General features: G+C 39.4%; 1 protein-coding gene across 8 annotated transcripts; it reads right to left on the bottom strand.

The window, feature by feature from the left end:
• Positions 1-478: 478 nt before the first annotated feature.
• LOC100698151 (transmembrane protein 237A) lies at positions 479-16,835 on the bottom strand. Of its 8 annotated transcripts, none has more exons than XM_025903879.1 (13): positions 16,744-16,835; positions 14,490-14,583; positions 12,417-12,872; positions 9,186-9,267; positions 8,958-9,086; positions 8,473-8,578; positions 5,775-5,929; positions 4,438-4,558; positions 3,329-3,520; positions 2,804-2,877; positions 2,047-2,134; positions 1,252-1,373; positions 479-601 (listed from the first exon to the last, which is right to left on the bottom strand). In XM_025903879.1, exons 4-13 carry the CDS (start codon positions 9,253-9,255, stop codon positions 534-536), a joined length of 1,125 nt encoding a protein of 374 aa, XP_025759664.1. In that variant the 5' UTR covers positions 9,256-9,267; positions 12,417-12,872; positions 14,490-14,583; positions 16,744-16,835; the 3' UTR covers positions 479-533. The 8 variants fall into 8 exon arrangements, with proteins under 8 accessions (XP_025759664.1, XP_005475342.1, XP_025759665.1 ...); XM_005475285.4 differs by lacking the exon at positions 16,744-16,835 and having other exon boundaries at positions 12,417-12,573; positions 12,738-12,872; positions 14,490-16,538; XM_025903880.1 differs by lacking the exon at positions 16,744-16,835 and having other exon boundaries at positions 12,417-12,558; positions 12,738-12,872; positions 14,490-16,538.
• Positions 16,836-18,199: the final 1,364 nt, after the last annotated feature.

The raw sequence follows: 18,199 nt of genomic DNA, 5'->3' as shown, positions 1-18,199 counted from the left end.
AGGCAAATAGAGCTCAGAAATATTACAATTACTTAGAAAACTGCTACAAACAAACAAGGCACACAAAATGACAAATGACATCAAACGGATACACAAAAGGAGACACATCCAAGTACATGCAAAGCGACTTCCCAATTACAACACACAGCATAAAAAATTGCTGTTGTGTATAAAAATTGTTACAGGCAAAATGGGTAAAATGACCACAAACAGAAAACACACAAAGACACAAAAACTGCAAAGTGATGAAAACACAACAGACACACAAAATGACTTCACAGACAAAACTGCTAAAAGGTGCAAACGACCATAAGCAAAAATAGAGGAATGAAAATAATACATACAACATTTACAAGTGGAGTACAAACACCAGAAAGTATTTTATGCTCTTCTGGCACTTATTCCTCTGCAGAAGTATCAACCACCTATTACCATATAGCCTTTATTAGTTTATTTGCAAAATCAGCTCAAACACAAAGCTACATTATACAAAAACATAAACAGACTTGGAGACAAAGAAAGAGAGAGAGGTTTCAGGCCGGAATGTCCAGGTTCTCATCTCCTCTCGGGTATCCCTCCACTTCCATTGTCATCAAAAACTCTGCAAAAGGAAATCCAGACCATCAGCTTACATTTCTACAAAGCACACACACGCTGGCTTGCTGACATGTGAATGTCTGCCATTTGCTTTTAGGGTTTGAACATGTTTCACTTTGCTTCTATCTAGTGGTGACATAAAGAATGACACCAGGAACACAGCAATGCATCAAAAGTATTACTTTTATACTATATACAGCTACATTTAAATTAAAAAAAAGTGATGTGTCATTAATCCTTCAGACTACCTGGTGTATTTGGAGTCCAGGAGACTCCATGTGCGTGTGCTGTGTGGCCAAAACCTTGCAAATCCTACAGAAGCCTTTTACGATTTCTGTTATTGTAGTTTTATTACCACTTTTTCATTTTATTTCACTGTTTCCACAGGATGTGAAGTATCATTAACGTTTCCTGTTTGCTCAAGAAGGTGTCCCCAAAGTTAAGTAACATCCCTCTGTGTGATCTTTACATTTCATTTTCTATAAAAAAAGTTTTTGAAGCTTAAAAGGAATACATATTTGTTATGAGCAATAGCATATTTTTGTACAAGTAATGCAAAAGACCAGAGAACTGTACTTAACTACATTTGGTTACTTTCCATCACTGGGTGATGGAATGTCCAAGTCATATCAGGTTAGTTTTAGCTAAACTTGCCTTCTGTGTAGTCGATGTCTGGTCGTGTGGAGACGACGGCCCAGGCCAGGCCCACTGATAGCGCCACCACCAGGTTCACTACAATCCACGGCCGCAGGATCTGCTGCTCTGAACCAGGAGGCCTGCAGGACATGAGAGGTTAAACAGCAGTTATTAATTTACCATTCCATGTCAAGATTGAGTCCTCAGGAGGGTTTTCCAACCATGGTAAGGAGAAAATAGCAGAACTCTGAGATTCTCCAAGTTAAGTTTAATAAAAGAAATGCATTAGCCTCTTAAAAGTCTTTGGCAATGGTACCTCAGGTCTCAGTGTTGTTAAAAGGAAGATGTTCCTTTTATGTGGAAATGTGTGAATGTTTTCTGGATACTTTTGGTTTTCAAATGTTTTGTTTTTAAATTTGCCAAACAATTGAAATGTAAGTATTACTCAATATATAGAAAGATATTCAAATTAGTTTCATCATGGGAAAAAACCAACATGTGACTACAATTGCCTGAATAAGGGTTACACTTTTGGTAAAAATCAACTTCTTATACATGGTTAGTGTTCTACTAGAACCACAGAAATATTAATAAGTATTAATAAGTATTGTATAATGTAAAACACCTGCTTTTAAACCATCCTGCATTAGATATTTCCTTTTAGCCCTTTAAGCTCCTATCAGTTTTTAAATTCAGTTGCCATGTCAACCTTGAACTTGTTGTGGAAAGAATTGCTTTCATCTGTTTTTCTCTTTACTTTTCCAAGATCACGCTAAAAATGCTGACTTATAAAAATGAAAACAAAAATCTCACCACAGAGTCTCGTTGGCAGTGGGATACAGGTTGATGCGATCACTGGCCATTTGCTGGCTGAGGGACAGGATCAGGGCTATAAAATACACTGAGCACACAAAGAGAGAAGATGTTTGGATACTTACAGGCATTTAAAAAAGAACATTTTCAGTTTTCTATGAGATCCTGTAAAAAACCACTAAGAGAGTAAAAAATGACCAGTCCAACATGCCTAGGTTCATAATTCATTAGCTTTAGATCTACCTTAATCGCCCTTACAATGAGTAAATGTTTTCTGTATGACTTTATCAGTCTGTAACATTGTTGTGGAGGAAGTTTGGCCCACTCTTCTTTAAACCTTGGTTCTTTGTTCATGCACAGCTCTATGAAGCCGCACAGCATTTAAGCCAGACTGAGGTTTGGATTTGCTGCTAAGCTGGCGGTCATTGTTCTTCAACATGACCCAGTGTAAGCCAAATATTACCTGTCAGACAGATGACTTCACTTTTGAATACTTTGATATGCAGAGTTGGGGGAATTGGTGCTATGTTCACTCCTGGAAAGACGACTTTGGAATGACAGACCAGCAAATTGCTAAAGCCTTTATATAATTGAATTAATCAGGTGCATTTGATTAGCAGTACCTGGGTCCTACTTTTGTAATTTCTATGGAGGCAGTAAAGGTATCTAGTTTTTTACATGACTGCATAGTCCTTAACCACATTAAGGCCTTAACATCAACATCATCATCATTCTGCTTTCGTCTTGTCTTACTTACAGAAGGAAGCCAGAGCGACAGGATCCAGGGTGAGGAAGCCTCTCAGGGCCATGGAGGCCTTGGCCAGGTTCACTCTGAAGATGGTGCAAAACAGCAAAGCTCTTACTTTTCACCTTCTTATTTATTCAAGTCAACAATTCCTGTCCAGCGGGAATTTGGATAATTATGAGACAATTTCTTTTAATTGCTGGTGGAAATACAGGTCTTCAGTACACGTTCCCACCAAGTGCAGATTCTTAATTTCTTTCAAATTACAAGAGCAGTGAAATTTTGGGATTGTTAGTTTAACAGTTGAGATGAACAAAATACAAGAACAATGCAATTTAAACAATAAGAGATGAAAGATATAAAGTAAAAATGCACAAGTTGAATAATTAAAGATTTTTCAAAGATAATTAAAATGACATGATAAAGGCCACAAACTGAACCGCACTCCTTTAAGTAGCTTAAACAATGGCATGGGTTCCACCTCCACTTCTCAATGAGAGTGTAGAGGTAGACCTCTGAGTTATTAAACACACAAACCTGTCGAATGCAGACACAGTGCTGATGGCCAGCAGCAGGTAGAGCAGAGACTGAGCCGGGTAGGCCAGCAGGTGGTACTGCTGCAACAGGTTGGGGAGCGTGGTCATCTGCTCGCCCGCTAAGACGTACACAACAATGATGTTCCACACTGCGAAGCCGGCCAGAAAACCGTGGCAGAACAGACCTATCACCCTGCAGGTGGAGATCACACCACAGGACCACGTTAAACTGGTTTCATGGCAGCTACTCATGCTACTCATTGAAATTGATGTCTTTGTTTCTCTGTCACAAAACAAGAGAAAAGAACTGCTGAATTGGTGTATTTAGGACCACTGCAGTATGATGGCATAGCATGTGAAATATTTTATATCAGATATACATTCACCAGCCACTTCATTAGTTACACTTTGCTAGTACAGGGTTAGAACCCCTTTCTGATTTCTTTGTGGCCTAATTTCAACAAGGTGGAGGAAACATTCTGGTCCATGATGACATGATGATGCACATTTCCTATTCCAGGTGCTCTTTTGGTTTGAGATCTGGTGACTGTGGAGGGTATTTGAATACAATGAACTCATATTTAAGAAAGTAGTTTGAGATGATCTGAGTTTTGTGACATGGTGCATTATTCTGCTGGAAGCAGCCATTGGAATACGGGTACACTGTGGTGATAAAGCCATGTTTAAATGATGCTTAGTTGGTACTAAAGGGCCCAAAGCGTGCCCACATACCATTACTCCATCATACACAGCCCAGCCAAACCTTTGACATAAGCAAGGAGGGGTCCATGATTTCAAATTCTGAGCCTGCCAGCCTATCACTCATACATACTATACTATCATACTCAGACCAGTCTGTCTGGTACTAAGAACCACGCTGCATTCGAAGTCACTTAAATCACTTTTCTTCTTCATTCTGATGCTCAGTCTGAACTTCAGCAGTTTGTCTCGATCATGTCTACATATCTAAATGCATTCGTTTGCTGCCATGTGATTGGCTGAGTAGACATGTATAGGATACATAACAGTTTGAAACAGCTGCTGCAGCTAGCTCCTGCCAATGTTAATGTAACCCATTTAATGTGTATGTGTATGTGTGTGTCTGCAGACCTGAAGCTGCTGTGGACTCGTATTGCAACATCTCTGGTGGTCCAGAGCTGTCTGGGTTCCATGTAGTCATCCATCAACTCAGAGTGTCGGAGATGCTCCACTCGCTCTCCCTGAAACCGCCCTGAACACACACACACACACACACACACACACACACACACACACACACACACACACACACACACACACACACACACACACAATTATGTTTCCATCACTTCAATTTTCTGGAGAAGATAATCCTAACCAGATCCAAACCTCAGAATCCAGCCATTGTCTAAGAACATAATAATAAACATTATTGGGAGTTAAGTGAACTTGTTTTTAACATTCATAAAAGATTCACAGTTTTACATGTTGACCAGTCAAATTATTCGTTGTCCTGAGCTTTATTGGATGGGGACAGTGAATATAGACAGAGAGAGGAAGACATGCAGCAAACAGCCATAGGTTGGTCTCAAACCCGCCCCTACTGCTCTCTGGCCATACAGCAAATGGTCACCTGCTCACCCACTGAGCTAAACCGGGTGCACTGACATTTAAAAAAAAATGTTTACATTTAAAAATCTTGAAGGCCAGCAATGACATAAATGATCATGCGGTCATTTCAAAGCCAGCAGTCAGTTAAGCCATGCAACACCAAGTGCTTGGAGAGTGTCTGAGGAGATTTGCAGGGTCAGATGAGGTCATCTGCCAGTGACCCACATAGACAAGGCGCCTGGTGGATTAAAGAGGCCAGTGGTGTGGCCAGGAAGGTAATCCCTTTATTTTTATTCAAAAAATTAAAAGTAAAACCAACAAACAAAAAATCAAGCAAATTTTATTTTGTGAAATAATACTAAATAATTTATTTTGTAAAGGAAAAGTCAAAAAATAAATGGGGCAGATAGAGCTCAGGAGGTAAAGCTGGGCACCTCCTAATCATGAGTGTGTGTCAGTGTTCTGTTAGTTTTTAAACTAACAGAACACTGACACGTGTATAATTTTTTTTGTCTGTTATATATAGAACCATGGTCTTGGAGGAATCATGGTCTTCACTGTGTAATGTACCACTGCACATAGTGCAAATGGCACTAAAGCCACTTAACTTGACTTGACTTGTACTATGTAACTGCCAGTCCATTTACTATTTAAATGAAATGTTCACTGGTCATGTCAAGTCATGGTTTCATTTATAGTATTTAAAGGAAGCAGTTTGTAGAGTTTGAAACTTCTAGATATGTTTCTGCATTTAGCTGTTCGCATTGATGCTCAAAAAATGAGAAGGATCATCATCCTTCTCATCATCTTGCTGCCACGTTGTGTATTTGACCCTGGTAAATCTGATTCATACTCACGGTTCCTCTCCACAAACACTTTGCCAGCCGGATGGCTCTGTCCGTGCGGGGCTGAGAACAGGGAATGCTGGGGGATGGGCGACTGGGAGTCTGTGATGATATCGTCATCTTCTGCTCCCAGATCATTGCTGGAGTGCTCTGCAGCCTTCGCCTTCCTGCCAGGTGACATTGGGAGGAGAGTTTTTGTCACATGGCAGCACCAGTCCATCCAGCACATTTATCCAGACTGAAATATGTTACTGCTTTTTAATAACTTTGGTCATTATTAGGTGTGGACACATGGACTGACATGAATATGTGCATCCAGCATTCATCACAACTCTATATTTGGTGTTATAGAAGTATTAAGTTAACCAAAACTAACCTAAAACTACAGGTGAAAAAACAGTGAACTGAAAAACAAAAAATCACCTATTGAGATTTTTCGTCTCCCCTTTTCTTTTTTTGTGAGTTGCCATAGCAACTGGGGACTCTTGCAAGGTGTTAGAAATCCAATGAGTAATTGGAGACAACTGTAATAATCATTATGGCTTTGATCGTGTACGTCTGCATGCTGGGCTTTGTTATCTGGTAATTGTTGATTGTTGCTTTAAGCCAAGCTAACACAGCTTTTTGAGCTGATGGTGAGTCCCAGGTGTTTAACCTTAGTGAGGTTATCACCTCAAATGCTTATGACTGCCATGTCCTGGATGCCTGATAACCTACAAAGACATGCTAGACTATCAGCACATAAAGCTCAGAGACCTCCAATAGCCAGAGTCTATCAAGAGACGCAAGCTTTTCAAAATAAACACGTGTTTAATTTATGAGTGTAAATGGGAAGTAGGTTTGCCTTTCAAAATCAAATCCTATATGTTACACAAACAACACTTACTTGTGGCTTTATTCACACAGACACAGACATAGTTAATGACATGTCACATCGACATTTTTGCTCACATTGAAAATGAGGGACAATGTAATAGGAGATAAGTGGAATTAAAGGTGATAACCTCAACCGCTAGTTAGCTCCATTAAGCTGCCATCTGGTCCTTTTACCGTCCATTACCTCTCATTACTGTCAAATAGCTCATCTCCATAACGATGGCTCTCATTGGCTCATAACTGATCTAAACAACAGGTACATTGGCAATTTACTGATTTATAGATATGCTGGTACAAATTATTTTGTCTGCTTTGTTCTTGTAAACCCTTTTGCCGGGATGCCGTGAAAAATAGAGACACACAAACAAAAAGAATGCAATCATACAAAGATGAATATGAAAAATGTTACCCTTTTCAGTCTTATTACTATGACACGTTTCAAAGAAGGTGGCACAGGAACATTTAGCCAGTGTATTACATCTCTTCTTCTTTTAATACATGCGAAAACTAAAGAAATCAGATGCTGTGGTTCTGGAAGCAAAATGTTGACTGCAAGCAGGCCAGTTTAGTACCTAGACTCTTTTACTGTAGAGCTATGCTGTTGTAATGTGTGCATAATGTAATCTGGCATTGTTGTGTTGAAACGAGACCATTCTGGGAAAACATTTTGGGGATTTTGATTTTCCATTTCCTGTATATATGAATTTTTACAGCTCACCTTTGCTTTTGAATTCCGTATTTATATTTTATAAATTTAGGCTATGAAATGTAGAGGTTTACACATTAGCCTGGCAAAGGAAAGATTACTGGTTCAAATCCCCTTTGAGGTTACATCAAACAAAAAAATGTGCCTTTAGTGACAAAAGGCAGACAAAAGGCAGAAACACTAACTCCAACAGTACTGCTTCCATGATATTATCTTGGTAAGTAGCAGTACAATTACAGAAATACCCAAGAGCTATGTCTCAGTTTGCAAAGGTGTTTCTGAATAAACCACAATACGGCTGGAACAATGTCCTTTTGGCTATAATGCACATGCTACATTTGGAGAAAAACCAGCATATCAGCACAATTACATCACACCGACTGTCAAGCACTGTGGTAAACTATGAATTGGGCTTTTTTTTGCTGCCACAGGATCTGGACGCCTTGCAATCACTGAGTTGACCATGTACTCCTATCAAGCAACAGGACAACATGCTCCAAGTACAGCAGCAAAAATAAAGGAGAATGGACCAAAATTCCTCCACCTCAGTGTGAGAGACTGATAAAGTTATGCAGAAAATGATTACTTTAAGTTATTGCTGCTAAAGAGGTTTTCCTTTCCACTGTTGCTAAGTGCTCATTCATAGGGAGTTCTGCGACTATTGGAGTTTTCTCTGTAATATTGTAGGGTCTTTATCTAACAATATAACACATCTTTGGGCAGCTGTTTTTATGATTTGACACTATATAAATAAAACTCTGCTGAACTGAATTGAATTGCATTGAACTGAAATTGGTTTTACAAGCTACTGAATCATTGGTTGTGTTTTGCTTATTACCACAGTCTTATGAAAGCATTCTTTTTCATATTACTGCACAGTGACTAAGTTTAACTTTTGACATCGCTTCAGCTAAAGCTAACTGCCACAGTTCACTAATATTTGTTGATCTTTGACCATAGTTAATGCTACTGCTTGTACTTTCCTAATTTGGATTCCTGACTGTCACAAATGATGAGTGAACTCATTACTGAAAAAACCCCTCAATGGTTCTTTGGATGCATTTTTCCATCAGTGATGGTTTTCCATCTAGCTCAAATATGAGGATCTGACCTAATGCTGGTACTCACCTCTTCCTTTTTGTCCTCCTGGTTACAGCGACATTCATTTCTTCTCCATCTATCACTGGTTCAGCAATGTTGCCATTTGGCGTATCAGCATGCTCTGTTTCGTGTTCTGACAAAGAAAAATATGATGTGAAAGCTTTAAAGGTCACAGTTGTCAATCATGATTGTTAGTTGAGGCCCTTTATTTTTTTAATCTCACTTGTTGTCATGCAGCCCATCATCTAACATCTAGTTTATTCTGTGCCTTTAGAACTCCCACTGCCTCTATGACAATTACAGGAACACTGGCATATGTAATAATAAGAAACAGAATGGGTGTAAAGTACATGTAAAAAAAATAAATAATGGAAATTCTGAACAAACAGACTGAAAGAAAGAATCAGAAATTTAGTCTTACTTTTCGTCTTCTGTATAGAATTAGTATTGCCTGTGAATTTGGGTCACAACATTTTACACATGGGTGTAAAAGCTAGTAAAGGTTTTGTTACCAACTGTAGGTGCCTTCTTCTTCTTCTTTTTCTTCTGTGGTGCTAGATCCTGTGGCTCTGGGGTCAAAGGGTCTCTGCTGTCAGAATGGCTCCTGTTGATCACTTCCTCCATCTCCACATCCAGGGCCACTAGAACAAAACAAAAGAGAAGAAAACAAAATAAAAATACTGGATGATAGAATACATTTTCATTTAAACTACAGATAGTAGTGACTGTCACTCCCTCACCTTCTCCCTGCTCTTCCTCATCAACAACCTCTTTCTTCACCTTCTTTTTCTTGTTCTTGACAGCTGGCATTGTGTCGTGTTTCTGTAAGGAGAACAAAGAGAAAGACAGAAAAAGTCTTTATGAAATCAGTCACAAATCTCTCTCAGTGTCTCACAGAATAGCTCCCTTTAGAAAGTAATTCAGGTCAGTTAATTCATGTTAATGAGGATATTGAGGTGACTAGTGGTGATGCCAGTTTGAGATAAATGGATTAGGCTGAAGCTCTGAAGACAGGTGGTTCAAGAAGCACACCACAAAGCACAGAGCACATGGTTTGCTGAAGAACACCTGTAGTAACACACTACACTGTAATGGACTGAAATCTTGGGCTATCCAAGAAGGCACATGTACAGGTCCATCTTAAGTTTGCCGGTGAACACCTAAACGATTCATAGAAGGCTTGGAAGAAAGTGCTCTGGTCAAAAGAAACCAAAATCAAGCTCTCTGGCAGGAAGAGGAATGCTCATCATGATCCAGAAAACACCATCCCAGCAGTTAAGCATGGAGGTGGAAACATTATGCTTTGGACTATTTAGCTGCTGGGGGTAAAAGACGATTTCACTGCATCAAGGTCAATGGACGGGGTCATGTGAGGTAAAATTGAGGACGCGAAGGCGTGGCAAAAGAAGTACATTAAGGTCATGGAGTGATCTAGCCAGTCTCCTAACCTCAGTCGGGAGAAATGTGTGGAAGGAGCTGACACTTGAAGTTGCCGAGCAGCAGCAAGAGAAACCTAACAGATTTAAAGTTTCTGTAAAGAGGAGTGGGCCAAAATACGTCATGAGATGTGTGCACACCTGGTGACCAACTGCAAAAAACATGGTATTGTTGTGCTTTCCAACAGTGGTTTCTCCACCAAATACAACGTTATGTTTGGCTTGAGGATCAAATACTTATTTTTACCCACTGTAAGTTTAATTAGCCCAACTGAGAATCAAACATAGCGTTTTGTCCTATCTGCCCAATGAATGGAGACACTTAAGGCAAAATATTTATGCATCATTCCTAAGGCCTAAACAAAAAGTGCTTGAGTAAAAATGAGAGGATCAGTGACTAGAATGCAAAAACTTATACACAGTGACTTTGAAGTACCACAGAACAAATGTAGGGCTGTACAGTAATGTCATAATTTTGCATTTAACTTCCTCTCTATGAAGAAAGGCGGTGGTGGGTTAAAAATCCATAATCAAAAATGAAACATCATTAACTTGTGCTCACAATGCATTTGAGCAAACCTTCGAACACTTTATCATCTGACATTTAACTGAAGGAATGATAGACGTGGAAAAAATGAGAGAAGTTGTGTTATAGTAGCCTGAGAAACACTGTCAGGTTTAGCAGCTCTAATCACATTCAATATCAGCTACATGTTACTGGTATTAATCTGGTACTGACTGGTCGCAATGTGCTGGTATTTGAATTTTAATGTGTTCATATCAATGCTGATGTCAGAACAAAATGTGTCTCTGTGGGGTTGTTAAAAATACATGTTAATATAATTTTGACCACATTCAAAACTGACATGTTATAGACTTATTCAATCTCTGGGTAAAATGAATGAATGAATGAATTCATGAGTATAAATCAGCTTGTAATCCTGCAGAACAGCAAATTGGTTTCAGTGTAACTGCAATTGGCTGGTTAATTGTGGTAACTGATGTTATCTCTAAAATGTTTCCATATCTCTAAAATTAGAAACATCATGTCTCAGCGTGATGCTGAAAAAACTAGTTCATGCATTTATTACGTCTAGGCTGGACTACTGTAATCTATTATTATTGCTCTGTTGTATAAACTCCCTGAAAATCCTTTGGTTGATCCAAAATGCTTCAGTGAGAGTACTGACAGGGACTAGAAAGAGAGAGCATTATTCTCCAATAATGGACACTGCAATAAGACCAGGCTGGTGGGGGCTTCCAATGATGGAGAGCTTTTCTTCTTCACTCACTTTTTTCCCACTCACTATGTGTTTATACACATTCAATAATTAGTTATTCACTTCTTCATCTTGTCTCCCTCCCGTCGACCCCAACTAGTTGTGGCAGACAGCTGCTCCTCCATGAGCCTGGTTCTGCCGGAGGTTTCTTCCTGTTAAGGAAAGACGTTTTTCCTTTCCACTGTCGCCAAGTGGTTGCTCAAAGAGAGTTACTTGATTGTTGGGGTTTTTCTCTGTAGTATTGCAGGGTCTTTACTTTACAATATAAAAAGCTATGTTCCCTCCTTCATTTGTTGTCACACATGATGTTATTTATAACATCTATAGATCACTTGTATGATGATCTTTTAACATTGTTTTTACTTTTATAAAAAATTCTTATTTGAGGTGTGCTTTTCTGCAGATATACTGCAGAATTTGAAATTTACTGTGTTCTGATAGTCTGAAACCCTGAGGCGGCTGTTGTTGTGATTTGGCACTACATCAGTAAAACTTAATTAAACTTATTAAACTATTACGTACACTGGGAAGTATTCTAAATTTACTAAAATCAAGGGCACTTATTCTACTTTTTAATTTGTTATGGCAGCACTCTCCATAATTTACTGTGCTATTGAACTGATTAACTGATTTATGGATCAGTGCTTCACATCTGTACTTAATTTCATGTATTTTTCAAGTATTTTTTCAAGAGTGAACAGATGCTTAAAACTTGCTTTATGTCAATTTGGGACACAATGGCAAGGGCATTGGTGATGAGACTAACCATCAGGGTGGCAGTTGGATAGTATGACTATATTCAGTTCAATTCAATTTTATTTATACAGCGCCAAATCACAACAACAGTCGCCTCAAGGCGCTTTATATTGTAAGGTAGACCCTACAATAATACATACAGAGAAAAACCCAACAATCAAATGACCCCCTATGAGCAAGCACTTTGACGACAGTGGGAAGGAAAAACTCCTGTTTAACAGGAAGAAACCTCCAGCAGAACGAGGCTCAGGGAGGAGCGGCCATCTGCCATTACTGGTTGGGGTGAGAGAAGAAAGGGTAAATGCAGTGGCCTGGGTTTGAGTCCTACCTGAGGCCCCTCTCTGTGTCCTACAGCATTTTCACAAAATCAGCTTTGGAAGCCAGACTTCCTTAAAAATAGAATAGATATACCCTAATAAATGTAACAACTTTGACTCAACCCTCAGTTTAAGTTTTGTAAGTGTACAGAATAATCATTTTAGCATGTACCTGTGCTTACCTGTGCAGCTGAGTGTGTCTGTGGCTGTGCAGAGGAAACACTACAGACCGTCCACGATCTTATCCAGCCGAACGAAAGCCTCTCAGTAAAAACTCCCCTGTCTGCGTCCCGCTGTCTTCAGTGAGCATGTGATTGCTTCACTCTGTGAATAAGAAGCCTTAATTAAAAAAGGAAATAAAAGATGAGGAGGTGGAGTGAATCAGGAAGAAGATATAGAGAAGGCAGCTTGCCCGGCTTTGAGACTTGTCTCAGGGTTTAGAGTGACAGGTGGATCATGTGCTGAGCTGTGTTTTGTGGTTGGCGGATCAGCTGTGATGTCACCTGCTCGCTGCACTTCAAATAAGCCACGGATGCTGATAATCTCTCAGTTGTTTTCTCGGGAGATCCAATCACTGGTTAGTCTGCAGCTCAGTCATCAAGAAACAGAACCAGGTCCAACTCTTCTCCATCCTGTACCTCGATACACATATTATACTGATCTTAAAACACAGAGTAAATTTTAACAATAGGAAGGTTTTAGGGATACTTGCTGAGGCATAAGGTTCATGGGGTTGATAGAGTAGCTGGGAAACATGACGGAAGATTGGTTATGCATACTGCACATCATTCCCTTGCTCTTTTCCCCCAAATATCCTGTCCAATTCTGGACACATCAACAACTAATACATAAAAAAAGAACAATGGTTTGTAGTCACAATAATGGGTAGCAACACACTCTCAGATCCCTGGAGAATGAATCCCAATGACTTTGATTAGATAATTTGAGTTTGGAGCAAAGTGTCCCAGCCATCAGGATGGATATCAGTAACTTTAGCTTATCACCACCATCAGGTAAAAATGTCATTCAAAAAGACACAAAAGTCTAATTTAACCTATAAAATTGAGAAACCGAGCAGGTGCACTGGTCCTCTGTCAACGATAAGAGCTTGAAGGTTAAACCTTTACACGGCAGAGATCAGGTCACTGAAACCAATCCTATTAGGCCAACACACACAGACACATGCATACTGTACATAAACAGCTTGAAGTCAGCATCTGGAAAAAGATTACACTCAATAGATATTTTTTTTTTTTTAAAATAAGAAGACTACATAAATATTCAGTGATTTATAAATTACTGGTGAATGTCACCCACCACTCAACTTGCAATTTCTGGTTATGAAAGAATAACCTTTACAAAGGATAACAGGCTAGTTTAAATCGTGTGTGTGTGCGTGTTAATGTATAAACACTGCCACTCACATTTTCCCACCCACTCATTGGTTTTTGTTTTCTGTTGTTATGTTGGGTTTCACAGACTTCCACTCAGTGCTGTTTATGTGGATGACCGTCAGGCTGGGGGACGTAGCGAGATGACGCTAATCCTCCAGTTAAATCAGCTGAACTACATCAGCCCTGCAAAGGATTAACCTGAGAAACACAGAGAGGTTAACCCTCTGTGTTTACACCAGGTGTTTCTCTCCAGCTCAGTGTATGTTCACACCACAAACCAAAATAAATAATTAGAACTGAAAAAAAGAAGGAAAGTGATTTGAGAACTTCACTAGAGCAGCTTTGCGTTTTATTGCTCAAAATAATCCTTATCTATTTTATACAGTCTGGTTTGGTGTATTCAGAATCCCTCGCCCTCCTTTTAAGCCAACATCCTTCTAAACGCCTTTTCTTCGTGAGGGAAGCTTTGAGCAGCAGGTGGGTGGGGCTTCTGTATGTAGGCTGAGGACCATATTAGGAACATGAGCTCTCTCTGACATCATAAGGAGCCAAGAGTAGAAAAAGAGTGATTAGAGTGAGTGTTTAGAGCAGTCTGAAACCTGAGCTTTTAGCTCACTTGTTTCTATAATGGTTATTAGAAATAATAATATATGCAAGCTTTGTAATCAAAATATATTTAATGCTAAAATATAAATATTGTTCTTGTTTATGAATTTCAAATTTACTCTTTTTACTTTTTATTTCTTTTATTTCTTTATTTATTTTATGAAGATGCAAAATTACAGATATTTACTTACATTCCTGAACAGAACTAAAGATGTGAGCCTTCTAATACTCCAGTGGATAAGAATATGTACTTACATCAATTGGACTCAAGATGTCAGTGTAGCCACTCTGTAAAACAGTTGCCTCAGCGCAGAACAAGATGCTGATGAAGATGTAGGGCATTTATTCGCTGATAAGCAGTATGTGGATTCAAGCCGACAGTAACGATAAAGCAAAAGGAAGATTGTAAGTCTAAGGAAGTTTAGCTCTGTGAGCAAAGTGACAAGAAGAAATTACAAAAGCAAACTCTTCAAATGTCATCAGATCAGATTCATCCAATAACGGTTTACATACATGAGCATTTGAGAGAAGCCTGCTAACAGGAGGGCTCGCATCTGAAATTTGACACTCAGTTATATCAAAACTCTGCTCTGTTGTGTGCTTCTATTAATCTAACAACAGTAATAGTTCTACTTATAAAAAAATTAATTTGTAAACACCTTCCATGACATTGTCCTAAACTTGACTTGTGCTGTTGTGAAATGGGTAATTAAATCAAAATGACTAAAACAAACAAACTAAACAAAACAAAAAAACCCAACAAGCCATATATCTCATTACCTGGTTTCTCTACAAGTGCACAGAGTTTGTTTTTCAAGTTCTGTTTTATTCTATAAAACACTATGTGCTTTACACTATACAATACAAAAATGAATGAAAACAGAAAAGCCTTTCAGCATATCTCAAAATTCAAAATTTGAAAAAAGTAAAAAAAGAAAAGAAAAAGATCTTCACTTTCACATCAGTGAATTCAGTCTGTAAACCTGATAAAGTGCAATGCTGAACTCGCCACAAATAGAGACTTAGGTTTCTCAACCCCACAGACTTTATTACAGTCTTAGAAGTTTACAGAGTCATCTTAACCGAACTGGCTAATCTGTAACATTATGAACAGCTGAAGAGAAAATTCTTTATTTTTGAATTCTGCTCTGCATGATGTAGTTTTTCACGACTGTCTACAATTTAAAAAACAAAAAACAAAAACAAAACTAAGAAAACCTCAACTCTAAAGTTCTGTGCAGAAATCTCCAGGTTACACATCAGTAAGTTCCCACCATGAACACACACCATTTATGCATCCTGTCAGTCAGATCTCAGCAGCAGATTGAGTAGAAGCGGATTGCTGCTTTCTGCCACTTCAAACACTGACCAGACAGAGGTTGCTAAGCAACTGTTGTGCAGTATTTTGTGATTCAGTTGTCTTTACACAACAAAGAGATGCTGTATCGCTGCTCCTGAATGTGACCTTATCACCGAGCCACCCACCATCAAGAACACGACCTTCCAGCAAAAGATGCTATGAGACATCAGTTCAACATGTTTAGGACTTTTAGTTGCTTCAGACTAAACATGTTTAACATGTTTAAAATCAGACATTGTCTTTGAAGATAATGCAATTATACTGCAGATTAAAGTCTAATTATGTAATACATACACTACATTAATAAAGGGCTTACTGGTTATGCAGAAACGCATGGGAACAGTGCAAGCAACAGTACTTGCACTCTTTCTCTCAAACAAATAAGTTAGGCCACGCCCACCTCTGAATTTGAGCCTCTGGTATTAGTTTGATGTTAGAATGACACTTTATCAACTACATCTTGCTCCTGTTACACTGCTGTTCTAGTCAAAGACATACAAAAATAAAAACCTTCAAAGTATTCAAAGTTTTCCCTACAGTAGGTGTCACCATGGGAACATTTTTCCTAGAAACATGTTGAAGTGGAAATATTGTTATTTTAACATTCAGGCTGAAAATAGTGGCATCTACGTCATGAATGTGCTGGAAATCATATCTATCAAGAAAAAGCTTCTTTTTATTTTGCCACTATACATACTTGTAACTGTTCAACTACTTGTTCATGAAATCAGTCATTCCCACTGCAGCAACTCAATGGATTTGTAAATGTGGTCTACAAGGTGATTTAAGTCAGCGGTCCCCAACCTTTTTGGGTCCAGCCATGGACCGGTTTAACGTCAGACAGTATTTTCACGGACCGGCCATTAAGGTGTCGCGGATAAATACGACAAAATAAAATGATACGACCAAGACAAAACTGCGGTATTTTGTAAATATAATAATAAACGTTCACTGTGTAATTGTGTAAATTCATTAGCAGCGTGAAATGCGCCAACAACAACATTCTCTTCTCTGCCCCATTAATGCTCTCTGGTTGCTACCGTAACGCGTAAACATTTCTTTCAAAATAATACAAACAACTACAACACGGGAAAAGACCCAGGGAAACCGTGTTAACGATAAAAACCCTAAAAACCATAAATTTCACACCTGAGCCTCAACTCTCGCGGAGGGGTACCAAACGACTTACAGGCCGGTCGGTACCGGTCCGTGGCCCGGGGGTTGGGGACCGCTGATTTAATGCCGGGCTCACACTGAATTTTTGGCCCATTTTGAGCCGATTTTTGAGTCGTGCGACCGTTTTGGCCATCGGCCCGAGTTAGTCCTTCATCGTGCGTCGTGCATCGTGTAGTGTACGTGGGGTAACGAGAAGCGATTAACACCTCACGACCGGCTCCCGATCATCAATCGCTTGGTCGGGAGGATTTCAAACCTGTTTGAAATCCTCGCGACCGTCGTGAGGGTGTCACCGCAGCTTCTCACACTGCGCACGCGCAAACACAAATGTCAGCGAAAAAGACGGCGCAGCACGGCAGTGCAGCGTGTGATCTGGACACAAGCGATGGAGGCACAACTTGTAGAACTTTGGAAAGCTCACCCGAGCCTTTTCGATGTGGCCTCACAAAATTATCACGACCACAACAACCGTGAAAATAGTTGGATCTACACTGCTGCTCAATCACAGCTGCCTGATCAATGTTTTTCATAAAGTTGATGGTGGTGGTGTGCGTGTCTGTGTGAGTGAAAGACAGAGAGGGAGAGCGAGCGACAGAATTTCTGTTATAACCTTCATTTTATGAACGCACAGTTTGAGCACTCAGGTCACATCAGAGCATCGGGCTGTATAGTGTGAGACCCTGCATCGTGACCTATGAACTTCTAACCCCTGCGACTCAATCGTACAGTTTGAGCAGGAGCTGAATCGCGCGACTGAAAAAAATCGCACAGTGTGAGCCCGGCATAAGTGACTTTGAAGATGGCATCCTCTTCCCTAGATAACAATTTTCCTGTGATGTCCCAGCAAATTCAGTCCAAGGATAGATGTAATATTTAAAGAAATTGCAAAAACTCCAAAAGTTACATACAGAGCAAAGCTAATGAGCAAAGCTGAGCAACTAGTAGTTGAAGGCTATGAAGGCTACACAAGAGTGCCCCAAAAGTTGATTCTGTTCATCTGGACGTAGCATTTTCAGTGGGAGAAATTACATTTGCTTAATGACTGAAACCAGCACCACTGAGGGAACAATGGGCTAAAGTGGGCAACACCCACTTTCACCAGATGCAAAATGTTAATGATGTACATGTTAATGAATCAATAGTTTGCATTTAGTAACATAAAAGAATCTGTCTTGGTGCATGCTCAATCATCCAGGAAAACCCAAAATGTTGATTGTGCTCATCTGGACGTAGTGTTTTCAGTGGGAGAAACGTTTTGTCAATCATCCATGTGACTTCTTCAGTCTCAGCTGATTGCAGGTTTCCCCAACCTTATAAAGAGTATATTTGCAAAATAAGTGAATCTAGCGCAACTGGTGAACAATGGGCTGTGAGGTGTAGTGTGTAAAGCACACTATTCTCACATGTCAATTCCACTTTTGGGAACTCT

Source organism: Oreochromis niloticus, linkage group LG16 (assembly GCF_001858045.2).
Source record: "Oreochromis niloticus isolate F11D_XX linkage group LG16, O_niloticus_UMD_NMBU, whole genome shotgun sequence".
Classification (NCBI taxonomy): Eukaryota; Metazoa; Chordata; class Actinopteri; order Cichliformes; family Cichlidae; genus Oreochromis; species Oreochromis niloticus.
This window is presented reverse-complemented; position numbering and strand designations above follow the sequence as displayed.

What these genes read in the sequence shown, in the direction of transcription:
- LOC100698151 (XM_025903879.1), bottom strand. Translation starts at nt 9,255, where the DNA reads ATGCCAGCTGTCAAGAACAAGAAAAAGAAGGTGAAGAAAGAGGTTGTT. An exon ending in TGAGGAAGAGCAGGGAGAAG is followed by an intron (nt 9,087 to 9,185) that starts GTGAGGGAGTGA and finishes GTTTTGTTCTAG; the next exon opens with TGGCCCTGGATGTGGAGATG. An exon ending in CGAGTCCACAGCAGCTTCAG is followed by an intron (nt 3,521 to 4,437) that starts GTCTGCAGACAC and finishes CTCCACCTGCAG; the next exon opens with GGTGATAGGTCTGTTCTGCC.